The sequence below is a fragment of the Lontra canadensis genome, unplaced genomic scaffold (assembly GCF_010015895.1).
Source record: "Lontra canadensis isolate GAN:19392208 unplaced genomic scaffold, GSC_riverotter_1.0 scaffold7, whole genome shotgun sequence".
Lineage (NCBI taxonomy): Eukaryota > Metazoa > Chordata > Mammalia > Carnivora > Mustelidae > Lontra > Lontra canadensis.
This window is the reverse complement of record NW_022631001.1, coordinates 10448955-10462832: the sequence shown is the minus strand read 5'-3', so window position 1 is coordinate 10462832 and position 13878 is coordinate 10448955. Positions and strand designations below refer to the sequence as shown.

At 35.7% G+C, this 13878-nt stretch overlaps 1 protein-coding gene across 5 annotated transcripts in view; it reads left to right on the top strand.

The window, feature by feature from the left end:
• Positions 1-13878, top strand: part of LOC116864962 (N-acetylated-alpha-linked acidic dipeptidase 2) — a 51547-nt gene that overhangs the window by 23700 nt on the left and 13969 nt on the right. For all 5 annotated transcript variants that reach the window (XM_032852832.1, XM_032852831.1, XM_032852834.1 and 2 more), the window contains 5 exons: positions 5893-5956; positions 6686-6753; positions 9735-9826; positions 11440-11530; positions 13270-13534. In XM_032852832.1, coding sequence (XP_032708723.1) covers positions 5893-5956; positions 6686-6753; positions 9735-9826; positions 11440-11530; positions 13270-13534 — 580 coding nt within the window. The remainder of the gene's footprint in view (positions 1-5892; positions 5957-6685; positions 6754-9734; positions 9827-11439; positions 11531-13269; positions 13535-13878) is intronic.

The window sequence follows — 13878 nt, the reverse complement described above, 5'->3', positions numbered from 1 at the left end:
TAACCTCTAAATTACTGGGCCAAAACCAAATTTATTCTTGTCAAAGCATTTTGGTTTCCATTTGCATTTATTTTGTGAATAAGTAAAATTTGTAAGCTCAGAGAATAAACAAAACTAGCAAGCTTTTCTGACAAGAGGACTGACCTATGTAAAATGGATATAGATCCTTGGAGTTAATTTTCAAGTTTTTTAAGTTTCCTTGGAGTTCTACTTAGGAAAAACCCATGATATTTTTAAGAAAACCTAAGGTAACTGTACTTGGGTTATAATTTTACACTTGTAGATTCCATGTAAATTGCAACCATAGGTATATTTTACCATTCTACAAAAGAAAAATGCTTGATTGTTGAGAAGATAATTTTGTAAATGGAATTACTCTAGTAAATTGTCTTTATAATTTTAGATATTTATTTTTTCTTCAGGTATCATTGATTTTTATGTTACACTGCTTCCTAATGCTTTAAGTGTCTCTCCCAGGCCCCCTTCTTTCATCTTCTTCCCTTAGCCTTCCTATCGAGTAACTAAGTTCTTTAATGTACAAGGTAAGGAAATGCATTTTGTAAAGACATGTGCACTATATAAGCACATAGTCTCCCTGCACCATGCATTTATCTTTTATGAGTTGGTTTTTATAGATTGTTTTAAAGCATGTCATACACTTCTTATTAACTAGTTTTTAAAATAATTTCCTCCAGACTCATTTCCTCTTAACTTTACTTTAAATAATAATGTGAATGAAATAAGTATGGAAGTAAAATCACACAGTTTCTTGTCTCCTGTCACTTATCCTTATATTCAGTTGACACTGCAAAGTTTTATCATCACATCGGTAATCATGAATATGCATTTTAGAAGTAGACTATTTAGATGAATCAAATTTCCTTTACTTTTAGAAAAGCAAATTCTTGTGAATGCATGAATATATAAATAGATGTCCCTGTTTCTCTAAATTTAGCAGCTTAAAGTACAAACAATCTAAGATATAAAGTAATAAACATACTTTGCAGTAATTTAATAAATGTGGGTTAGGGAGAGTTTCAACACTTTCCAATATTCAACAGCATACTTTCTTTAAATATAGTTAAGGAATCTTCTTTATTTCTACTAAAAATGTGTTGCAATGGAAACTCTTTGTACTATAATACAGGCAACTGCCATCCCGGCATTGTGAGCAAGTGTAGATGGGGAACAGTCCTCATTTGTGCCAATAACCACACACAGCTTTAATTTTTTTTATTGTAATATATTTTTTCTTAAATTTAAGTACAGTTGACAATGTTGTATTAATGTACAAATTGTGGGTTGACAATCTTATACATTATGCAGCTCACCATAATATGTGTAGTTACCATCTATCATCATATAAAGTTGTATTATTGATTATGCTGTACTTTGCATCTTCATGACTTATTACTGAAAGTTTGCACTTATTAATGTCTACACCTATTTTGCCCATCTTTCCACTGCCCTCCCTTCTGGCAACCACCAGTTCTCTGTGTTAGCTTTGGTTTGTTCAACAAATATCCCACTTGATCATGATAATTGGTCCTATTAATGTATTGTTGAATTGGGTTTCATAATATTTTGTTGGGAATTTCTGAGTCTGTGTTCATCAGGGATATTAGCCCATTATTATTATTATTTTTTTTTTTTTTAGTGTCTTTATCTCATTTTGGTATTGGGGTAATGCTCGCTTTATAGAATGAATTGGAAACTTTATTTCCTCTTCTGTGTTTTGGAATAGTTTGAGAAAGAGAGGTATTAACTCTTCATAAATATTTGGTAAAAGTCATCTGTGAAGCCACTGGGCCTGGACTTTTGTTTGTTGGGAGTTTTTTGATTATGGATTCAATTTTGTTACAAGTAATTGGTCCACTCAGATTTTCTATTTCTTCCTGATTCAGTTTTGGAAGATTGTATGTTTCTATAATCTTATGTTTCTTCTAGACTGTCCAATTTGTTGGTGTATAATTTTTTATAGTATTTTATAATCATTTGTATTTCTGTGGTCTTAGTTTTAACTTTTTTTTTTTCTGATTTTTACCTGAGTCCTCTTTTCTTGATGAGTCTGGCTAACATTTTATCAATGTTGTTTATCTTTTCGAAGAACCTGCTGTTTCATAGGTATTTTCTCTAAGTTTCCATTTCATTTATTTCTGTTTTGATTTTTATTATTTCTTCTCTCCTTTCACTAATTTTGGGCTTTGTTCTTTATGTAGTTCCTGTAGGTATAAGGTTAAATTGAGATTTTTCTTACTTATTGAAGTGTAGACCATAATGTATTTCTATAAAACTTTCTTTTTAGAACTGCTTTTGCTGTGTCCCAAAGAATTGAATTATTATTTCCATTTTCATTTGTCTCCACGTATTTTTTTATTTCCTCTCTGATTCTTTCATTTACTTACTGGGTGTATGGTAGCATATTGTTGTAACCTCAACATATTTGTGTTTTTGACAGGTCTTTCTTTGTCATTGATTTCTAATTTTATACCATTGTGGTTAGAAAAGATGCTTAAGATGATTTTGGTCTTAAACTTACTGAAATTTGTTTTGTGGACATACCCTGAGATCAAATCTGGAGAAAGTTTCATGTGTTTTAAAGAAATGTGCGTTCTGCTGTTTTGGGGTGGAATATTCTGTATATATCTGTTAAAGCCATTTGGTCTAATGACTTACTCAAAACCACTGCTTAATAATGGATTATCCAGACCCAAAAATCTATCTATTGCTAGATGTGGGCTTTTAAAATCCTTTAGAGTATTACTATTGGTTTCTAACTTTTTATGTCTGTTAACATTAGCTTTATATGTTAGGTGCTTATTTACTATTATATTTTCTTGTTGGATTGATTCCTTTATCCTTCTATAATGCCTTTGTCTTTTAAAGTCTATTTTGTTTAAGTATTGGTACTCCAACTTTCTTTTGCTTCCATTTGCATGGGTATCTTTTCCCTTTCCCTTCTCTTTTTGTCTGTGTGTCTTTTGATCTGAGGTGTCTCTTTTAGATTGCACACAGATAGATTTTGTTTAGTCATCCATTCAGTTACTCTGTCTTGATTGGTCCATTATAGTTAATGTAATCATTCATAGATACTACTCATTGCCATTTTGTTGTTTTGTGGTGTTTTTTGTAGTTCTGTTCCTTTGTTCTTCTCCTGTTCTTCTCTTCCTTTGTGTTTGATGGTGTTCTTTAGTGTTATACTTAGGTCTCTTTCTCTTTTTGTGTATTATGGGTTTGGGGTTACCATAAAGTTCCCATGTATATAGCAATCTATATAAGTTGATGGTTGCTTAGATTTGAACACATTCAAAAGCATTAAATTTTTACTCCCAAAACACAAATTTTATTTATATGATGCCATATTTTGCATATTTGCATATTGCCTAATATTCTAAATATATTTGATTTTATTAGTTTTCTTTTAACCTTCATATTAGCTTTGCAAGTGATTTATTTACTACCTTTACTAGAAGTTTGCTTTTACCAGTGAAATTTTTTCCTTTCATACTTTTTTTCTAGTTGGACTTTTTCTTTTCTACTTAAGGAATTACCTTAACACTTATAAGGCCAGTTTAGTGGTGATGAATTCCATTAGCTGTTTTTCATCTGTGAAACTCTTTATCTCTTCTTCAATTCTGAATGGTAAACTTGGTGGGTGGAGTATTCTTGGCTCTGTTCCCCCAGTGTCCTTTTAGCACATTGAATAGATTTATGGCCTCCCTTCTGGCCTACAAAATTTCTGACGAAAAATCAGCTCAAAGCCTTATTGAGTTTCCTGTGTATGTAACTGTTTGCTTTTCCCTTGGTGCTTTTAAGATTATTGAAGTTTTCCATTCTAACTATTCTGTCTTGGTGTGGACCTCCTTTGACTCATCTTTTTTTAGGAGTTACTGGATGTGTGTTTTCTTCTCCAAATTAGGGAGGTTTCCAGCTGTTATTTCTTCAAGTAAGTTTTCTGCTCCCTTCTTTCTTCTTCTGGGAACCCTATAATGCAAAAGTTACTATGTTTAATGTTGTTGCAGAGGTCCCTTAACTTGTCCTCATTTAAAAAAAAATTATTTCTTTTGGGTGTTCAGCTTGGCTGCTTTCCAATACTGTCTTCCAGCTCACTGATCTGTTCTTCTGCTTCCTCTACTCTTGTGTGGACTCCCTCTAGGGTTCTCATTTTAGTTGTATTTTCAGTTCTGGTGGGTTCCTTTTTATACTTTCTCTTTGTTGAAGTTCTTAATGAATTCATCCACTCTTCTCTCAAGTCTGGTGAGCACCTTTATGCCCATTACTTTAAATTCCTTCTTAGGTAGATGGCTTGTCTTCATTTAGTTCTTTTTCTGAGATCTTATTCCTTTGTATGGAACATTTTCCCTGTCTCCTGACTTTTGCCTGACTTTGTGTTTGTTTCTTTATTAGGTGGAACAGGCACCTATCTCAGTCTTGAAGAAGTGGCCTTAGATAACAATGCCCCTGTGTAGACTGTGTGCTTAGTGGCTTTGGCTAGCTGATTGGTGCTGGATAGGTGCTGGCTGTGGCACTTTGCACAGAGGCACCCTGTCAGGTCAGCTTGAGCTGAAGCAAGAATAATTCAGAGGTTCCTGGAGCACTTGGCACCATGGTCCCCTGGAAGGACAGCTGAAAGGGAGCAGGCTCAGGCCAGGGGTTTTGGGGATGCTCCACATTGGGGCTGCTTTGGTGGGAGGGCTTGAGTGGTGACCAATAGGCCAGGTGTGTGCTTGGGTCACCTTGGTGGAATAGCTGGAATTGGTGTGGGTGAGGGGACCAAGTACCTTTGACTCTGGAAAGAGTTCCAGTAGTTAAGCTCATTTGGCAGACATTCTAGGGTTAGTAAATGAATGTCCTTCACTTAATAGTCTTGTTTCCCTTTGAACTGTTTTGTTTTTCTGTGCCCTAGGGTGGGCAAGTCTGCAAAAGGGCCCCTCAGTCCTATCTCTCCCTGCTATAGGTTGTCACATTGTGGCTAGTTGTTCCCAATGTTACTGTGTCTCTGCTGTTCCTACCCTTCTTTAAGTGGTCCCTCTATTCTTTCTTGTGCAGAAGCTGTTCAATCAGCTTTCATTCTTCTTCAGGAGGAATTGCTCTATATGTAGATGTAGATTTGTTGTCTAGGAACTGAATTCAGGGTATTTCTGTGCTTCTATCTTGGACCGCCTCCTATTATAGCATGTTCCCATAAGGTAGCAAGCCAGATAGAAGTAAGAGGCGCTCTCAGCATATTCCCATCTGTGTGATAGTGTTCTCTATCTTGTGTGTGTGTGTGTGTGTGTGTGTGTGTGAGTGAGCAAAAGCAAGGGGAAGCAGGAGAGAGGGAAAGAGACTGTCCTAATGTTACTTCTTTCCCTGTAGTTTTTTTCTATCCTCCTTTTTAAAAATTACTTTCTCTTTATAGTTCCTCTTTTAAAAATTGATAAATGGAAATTCTCTTTTTCCTCACTTTTACTTTACTTGGGTATCCAGTCTCAGTATATCTCTCAAAACTTCAGTGTATGCAAGGGTTTCCAGAGATACCTTGTAGAAAATACAGATTTCCAGGACTTTCAGAAATTCTTGTTCATTAGGTCTGCAGTGGAGCCCAGAGTCTGGGAGCCTCACCCCATATTCTAATGCAAGAAATCAAGGAACCACACTTTTCTGTGACAGTTCCTGCTATTGCTATAAACAGTAGCTACACGATATTTTTCCTACTGATTTTAACTGCATTAATGTTGTTAATCAGCCAGTTATCTGTATTTTCTTAGAAATTATGTTCAAAGGCATAGGTGTTTGATTCATAAAGGTATCTGTAGACCACTTTTATACTAAGTTGCCTTTTTTTTTTTTTTTTACATTCCCACAATTGTAAATATTGTGAATTAAGTAACAACTTTGCTTTAACTGTAGGAGAATGCAAAAACACTCCAGGAAAGAAGTGTTGCTTATATCAACTCAGATTCATCTATAGAAGGTATATTTTATTTCAGATTATTAAAAATCTTTTGGGGGTGAATGTGCAAATTGTAACTAACTTATAAACAAAGATTATTTTCTTCCTGTCAAATTCCTCACTGATACCTTAATTTTCCACTTTACCACAGAGAAAACTATGATTCAAATGAGTCCATGTATGATTCATAACTAAGCTACTGATCCTAATTTCTTTAGTATATTTGCCATTTGCCTATCTTGAATTACTACTTAAAACTCTAGTATTAATCACCATCTTCCTGTGGAGATATTAAAAGAATTAGGCTAAAATATTTGAGAAGAATGATGCTAGGGGTTACGGTGGGACTTGCTGCCTCAGCAGCCAAAACCCTCCTATAACTTCCCCTGTTTGAAGTGTACACTTTCTTGCTCCTGAAGAACCATTTCCACCCTATTAAGATTTTATTTATTTGATAGAGATTACAAGTAGTCAGAGAGGCAGGCAGGGAGAAAGGAGAAAGCAGGCTTCCTACTGAGCATAGAGCCCGATGCGGGGATTGATCCCAGAACCCGGAGACCATGACCTGAGCCGAAGGCAGAGGCTTTAACCCACTGAGCCACCCAGGTGCCCCTCCACTCTATTCTAATTCCTTGGGAATGATGCCTTCAATTTCAAGTCTACTGTATCTTCTTTATAATTAGAAATAGTTAGACTTCTAGTGGAATTTCATTTGGAAGTATTAAAACACACTGTGTTTTATTTTTCCAGGCAATTATACTCTCAGAGTTGACTGTACACCCCTTCTTTACCAGTTGGTGTATAAACTGACAAAAGAGGTAAATAAATCTGTCTTGTTTTCTAATGAATGGGTAAGTGAATAATACCGGTTTTCTTAATTAGTAGTAGTGATTTTTAAACTGGAAAGAGACCTTAATACAGTATTTATATGACCTAACTATAAAATAGTATTGATAGTCTCTTCTAATAGTAGCTATTAATAATTGTGTGCACTGTCATGTTGTAGGTATACAGAGTCATGTGGTAGAGGCATTCTGGTAGTACAGTGAGCTGAAATGGAAAAAGCCTTGGGTTCAGGCCCAATAAAGTGAATGTTAGCAGCAAAAATAATAAAAAGACATGGTTACTGAATCCAAATACTTAGTAGTCCAGAGAGGATATATACTCATAAATGAGGAATTATACTTCACTAGAATATTGGGTACTACAAGCAATGGAGAACAATTATGGAATAGAAAATGTGAAATCCTGGGGTAGGTGGGGAGGCATCAGAAGAGGTTTACAGAATATTTAGTGTGTGGGCTGTAAAATGGAAGGATATGAAAGAGAGAAGGCATTCTCAGCATAGAACTCAATACCTAAAACAGATGTGGAAATATGAAAAAAGTATTTCCTGACCTCTGGGTGGCTCAGTGTGACATAATTCTAAGGTTTTGGTGGAGAGATGGTAAGAAATGGGGCATGACAGGCCAAGTTCAGACATCTGGTGATGGAGAAATTAAAAATCTTTAACAAGGTTATACATTATCATATCTATCCATTAGAAAGATCACTGTCAGTGCAGTGAGTAGATTAAGCTGTAGCAACTCAACAAAATAGAAATAATAATCACATAGGAATTTTGTAAATATTGATAAAAAAGTATTCTGAACTCCCTAATGTACTCTAAAAATTATATAATCTATTCACTTAACATCTCTGTACTTCATTTAAATAGTTCATTGTAGAATTACAGAAATATTGAAGTAATGTGTCACTTTACAATGTGTAGTGTCACTTTTCTGAAGGTACTATTTCCTACTTTCCCTTATTATTCTTTTTCCTGTTAGTGTCTCTAAAAACTACTTTTCCCAAAGGAGTCCTCTCATTATTCCCATCCCAACACGCAACAAATTGGGTAGCTTGTGTTCTTGATCCTTTTATTGGACTGTCCCATAAAAACATCTCCTCTAAAAGCAAGCTGTAAGGAAAATCCTGAGAAAATCCTTTTCAGCATATGCATTTATGCTTTGTGCTGTCCTACAGAGATGGCTCCTGCCTTTGATGTCAAGGATAAGAATAATTTTAGGGGTGCCGTGGTGGCTTGTTAAGCATCTGGCTCTTGATTTTGACTGAGGTCATCATTTCAGGGTTGTGAAATTGAGCCATGTCAGGCTCCATGTTGAGAATGGAGCCTGCTTGAGATGCTCTCTTTCCCTCTGCCCCTCCCCCCATGCTTGTGTTCTCTCTTAAAACAAACAAAAACAAGCAAAAAACCAACCATAAGAATGTTAGGGCCAATGGGGAGAAGTTTAGGTCTATGCACCTTTGTAAGGAGGCAGATGCTTATCTATGGCCATACCAAAACCCAGTAGAAAAAGACTTTTGTATTCTCCTGTGAACCGATTATTATAATTTTACCAACTCCTAGTATGTGTTAGCACAGTCACATCATGCTGGTAACACGAGAGTAAGAGAGTTGTAGATAGGGCAGAGCTAAGAGAGAAGGGCAGCTGACTGATCAAAGAAATGGGACAAGGTGTTGAAATAATGGAGGGTCAGCATCTATGTGTGTATCAGAGACACAGGTATGATCTAAGGAGACCGGGCTGAAGTGACACTGTTCTGGTTAGTGGCAGGTTGAGATGGTGATTACAGAAAATGAAAGGATTTTTCAGGGAATTCAATGTAAGCAGGATATGGGAGTTGGAGGTTCTCAGCTATTGCAAGTTGGGAGAAATGGAGTAGAGTAGAACCCGATGAGTTGGCTGGAAACGGAGAGAACATCTCTGCAGCTGCAACGTGCAGCAGGCAGAGGGATGCCTGTGGGGTGCTGGAGCTGTTTTTAAGCTAGGGCTTCATGTGCAGTGAGAAGGCAACAACCAACTCTGTATAAGGCCAGAGAAAATACCAGAGGAACTGATGTTTATATTAAGATGGGGACCATTATTCCCACTTCCACAAGGTGAGAAAACTAGGGCTTCAAGGGGGGAAGCAATACACAAAAGGTTAAAAGGCTTTCAGAGCTGCATGAGTAGGATATGCCTTTTTTTCTTTCCCTTTAAAAAAAAAAAAAAAAAAAAAAAACAACAAAGAGCTATAACCAGACAAATTACAGGTGGGTATATGTGATAATATGGATTTAAAATACATGTTAGCCTTCCAAGTATGCAATTTTTCCACACATGGCCCTGCTTCAAGTGAAGAAAGAAAAGTATGTTTATGGGCATACTTTTAATCAGGATAGTATAAAAGGTTCATGCAATTTACAGAAGCTCTTGAATTTCCAAATAGAAATCTGAGCTTATACAGAGCTTTTTACAACCCATCAAATTCCAAATTTGCAAAAATAAATATAATTTGACTTTCTAAAATGGCAGTACCTCCTTACCCCACCTGCCCTACAAAACCAACTTCAAACTTAGTGTCTTCAGCCTCATCTCTTGCCCTGAGGCCTCTTTTTTATAGGTCTTCATGGACAAAAGCAATTTACTAAAGTAAATCCTGTATCTGGTTTGGCCCAGTAAAGAGATCTAAGCTCCCAGAAATCATAGTGATGACATTCGCTGGAACTCTAGTAAAAAGTTTACCGAAAGAAGCAGGAAATATTATCCCAGATATAGGGCAAAATTACCATTAGGCAGCCAACAAAAATAAGAATTTGGTTGCATTTTTTCTTTCTTGCCATTTGCTTTTGTTTTTCCATAAAGAACATGACATGTATCCATATAGTTAAAAAGCTGGTAACATATGGTATTATTATTGGCATAAATTTAGTTGCTTCTGTGTCTAATTCACAGTATTTGATTTTTCATTCCAGATCTCTAGCCCAGATGATGGTTTTGAGAGTAAATCTCTTTATGAAAGTTGGTTGGAAAAGGACCCTTCATCTGAAAATATAAACTTTCCTAGGTAAATTACTTGTGTATTTCTTACCATAGGATAAATTATGAATTCTCCTTTGCCCCTTGTTTCTCCAGATATGCAATTCTTAGATATGTCAACAATTTGACTAAAGAGAATCCCATAGAATCCTGCTTGTAGCCTTCAATTTGGTAAATGGACAGAATGGCCATCTTTGAATCTTTAAGAGTCTAGTTTTGCAGAGTTTTAGTCAAAGTTATTTTGCCACATTATCAGGTACTCTTTTGCATTCTTGAATTAAATTTCAAATATGTTAGATGTATTAATAAATCATGTAACTCCAAATGATAATGATGAAGTACAAGAACAAGATTATTTGCTTCTAAAGGGGCATTATAACCACCAGATTGTCTTTACCTGTAATCAATTTAGGCTGTTTTAAGTATTAATTTTTTTACTTCTTATTCATACAACAGCTTTCTTGATTTTTTTTTTTTTGGTTTCTCCTGCAGTACTATTTCTAAAAACTAGCAGAGGATGGTAGAGTGTATAGCTTCATTCTATATTCCAAATAAGGGCTGTGAAAGTCTGTTTCCACTATGGAAGTTTCACATGCTTAAAAAAAAAAAAAAAATACTGGAGTAGAAAAAAAGGTTTGAAAAACATCTAAGGTTGGGGGCACCTGGCGGCTCTATTGGTTAAGTGTCCACCTTTGGCTCTGGTCACAATCCCAGGGTCCTGGGATAAAGCCATGTCTGTGCCCTGCTCAGCAAGGGGTCTGATTCTCCCTCTGTGCTCTCTCCCTCGCTCAAACAAAATCTTAAAAAAAAAAAAAAAAAATCCACAGTCTAAATTTGGGAAGTGTATAGTTACAGTCTTAATGCAAATGTAATTTTACTTTCTGCTTTACTCACCATTAAAGAATTTTTGGGTTAATATATATATGTGTGTGCATGCGTGTGTATAGTGGTTTACTATATGCAAAGAAATTGATTTTAGTTAAATTTCTAAATAAGTCACATTTAGATTCTTAATGATCTTATTTGTTTCTCTTTATTTTAAATATACTTTAATATGGTAGGTTTTTTTTTTGTTGTTTTTAAAGATTTTATTTGAGAGAGAGAGAGAGAAAACACAAGTGGGAAGAGAGGCAGAGGGAAAAGCAGACTCCTGCTGAGCCAGGGACCTGATGGGATGTGGAACTCCATCCAAGGGTCCAGGGATCATGACCTGAGCCAAAGGCAGACGCCTGACTGAGCCACTGAGATGTCCTTCATGGCAGTTTTCTTCCTAGATTATAGTTCTCTGAGAATGAGGAAATCTTATTTTTCCCTCTAAATAAATACCATAAAATGCTGACAAAAAGAGACTACTGTCTTAGTAGGGAGCCTGCTTCTCCCTCTCCCTCTGCTTACTGCTCCCCTGGCTTGTATACTGCCAAATAAAATCTTAAAAACAAAACAAAACACTATATATAGTCCCTTGGTTGCTGTCTTTGGTGGCACTGTTCAACTCCATGTAGTAAAATATCTTGGAGTGGTGTACCTTTTCCTAATTCCTATAAATATGCTATGCAATTCCTTGCTTGGTTCACTGTCCCATTTAACTTCATAATTTTTTTTTTATTTCTCCATGTGTGTATATTTATATTCTACATCCAGAATCAACAAACTGGGATCTGGAAGTGATTTTGAAGCTTATTTCCAGAGACTTGGAATTGCTTCAGGCAGAGCCCGTTACACTAAGAATAGGGTAAGCCATTGTATTATTTTGGATACACAGAACGACCAACTTGTTAGGAATTTTAAAAAGTTTACTTTTTTGGCACTAGGTCACGTGGCCCAGGAAAAATTTCATGGATAAGAGCTAACTTCATGTCCCTTTGTAGATGGACTAGGAATTTGGGTTATTCTGTCTATCTTCCCTGCAGGATTATTCAGTGAAGCGGTAGTTAACAGAGTAATGCCAGATATTTAGCTGGTTATCAGAACCAAGTAGTTCATATCTTCTTTGGTGTAGGTTTTGTTGGAAAGCCTCATTCTTCTCATCTTTTCTTGAGGAAAACAAGCAGGCGAAGAACCTGTCTTGGTTACAGGGGATGCCAGAGTCTTTACTGGTTACAGAGTCTTTATCGTCAGTAACCCCTCTTCACATACCCACTCCTGCCTGTCATCTGAGCCCAGGGCTTCTGACTATGGAATAAAACAAGTTCCTCATTTTTCAGTTGAATCTTTTTTCTGTTCTGCACGGACTACTTTACACCATTGTCACTCAAACATACTGATGATATGCAAGTCGTAGGATATGCCAACATATACCATGTCTGCTTGATTATGTTAAAAATTATGTAATAAACTGGGGCACCTGGGTGGCTCAGTGGGTTAAAGCCTCTGCCTTTGGCTCAGGTTATGATACCAGGGTCCTGGGACTGAGCCCTGCATTGGGCTCTCTGCTCAGCAGGGAGCCTGCTTCCCCTCCTTCTCTCTCTGCCTGCTTGTGATCTTTGTCTGTCAAATAAATAAATAAATGAATAAAATCTTTAAAAAAAAAATGTAATAATCCAAGGTGAAAATTCCAACAGTAAACTCAGATTAGTCACAGATTTTAGTAATTTTGAAATAACTGCAGTACACCAACATCTTGCTTTTCTAGAATACATACCCCTTGCAAACTGGACTACCCAGAAGATGACTGAGAACAGAAAAGAAAGCAAAAACAGTTCCAAAATAACCCAAAATAAATGTATAAGTCTGTATACTAATACTCATTAAACTTTTTCAAGGCTTATTCACTATTCACTGATGACCTATTCTAGCATCAATCCGAACAAAGTTATCTAGCTTTTAAGACACTGTAGATTAAAAGCAGAGTATTAAATACTGACATGGGGATTCCTTGTTGTGATACTAAAAGCAATAAAAATGTTAACCTTATAGCAAAGTAGCAGAGAGACAAAAACTAAATTTAGGAAAGGCAGCCCTAAGTCAAAAAATATTTACTTAAAATACCACTATGTAATAATTTATCCTGGTAGCCCATAATTATGTAATAAAGGATAAACAGCATTTAGTTATACAGTTTGGAAAGGAGACAAGGTGCCTAAATATCAAATTCCTAAACATATGTATCTTAGCCAACCAGAACCTTTCATTTTCAATCAATTGGTAATTTTAAACTGTGCTAATATACAGTTTGAGTATGTACTCCTTAATTTCAGTTATCAGAAATACAATAAAGACAATTTTCAGGAAGTATTTTGAATGAAGATTACATGAATTATAAAACAACAGTGAAATTTTAAACTGGTAAAACATGATAGTGTTTTAGTTAGATATTAAGTTTATTCTGCTTCATTGTGATAAAACTCAGGGTGCCACATGATTGTATTTTTCCTGCAATCATTTTTATTATACCAATCCTGTAATTTGAATATTTAATGTTTGTATTTAGTACCTGTTTTTTTCCTCCTCCTTCCCCCCCACCCCTTCCAGAAAACAGATAAATACAGCAGCTACCCGGTATACCACACGATTTATGAGACGTTTGAATTAGTAGAGAATTTTTATGATCCCACATTTAAAAAACAGCTTTCTGTGGCTCAGTTACGAGGAGCACTGGTTTATGAGCTTGCAGACTCTGAAATCATTCCTTTCAATATTGAAGACTATGCAAAAGCTTTGAAAAAGTATGCATCAAGTATCTACAATTTATCTAAGAAACATGACCAACAACTGAGAGACCACGGAATATCATTTGGTAAGAATGGCTGGGTATTTTATAATCTTTAAGTCAGAACTTTAAGACCATCTCCTCTTGTCATCACTGTACACTCTTTGATCCTAGAATATATACCTGCATCACTTAATTCTTACCTCTAGAAAAAAACCCAAGCACTTTTAAAGAATGTAATTTCATCTGATACTTATAGGATGAATCCATATTGCTAAGTTAATGCTACAGACATTGGTTTATAAATATTTTCCCGATGTTGCTGTCTTTAAAAATTTTTTTCCGTTAAAAGAACAATACAATACAAAGATGAGAAAACCTATTCCACTACATATTAAGTATCATTATTATTGCATATTATTTGTCTACAT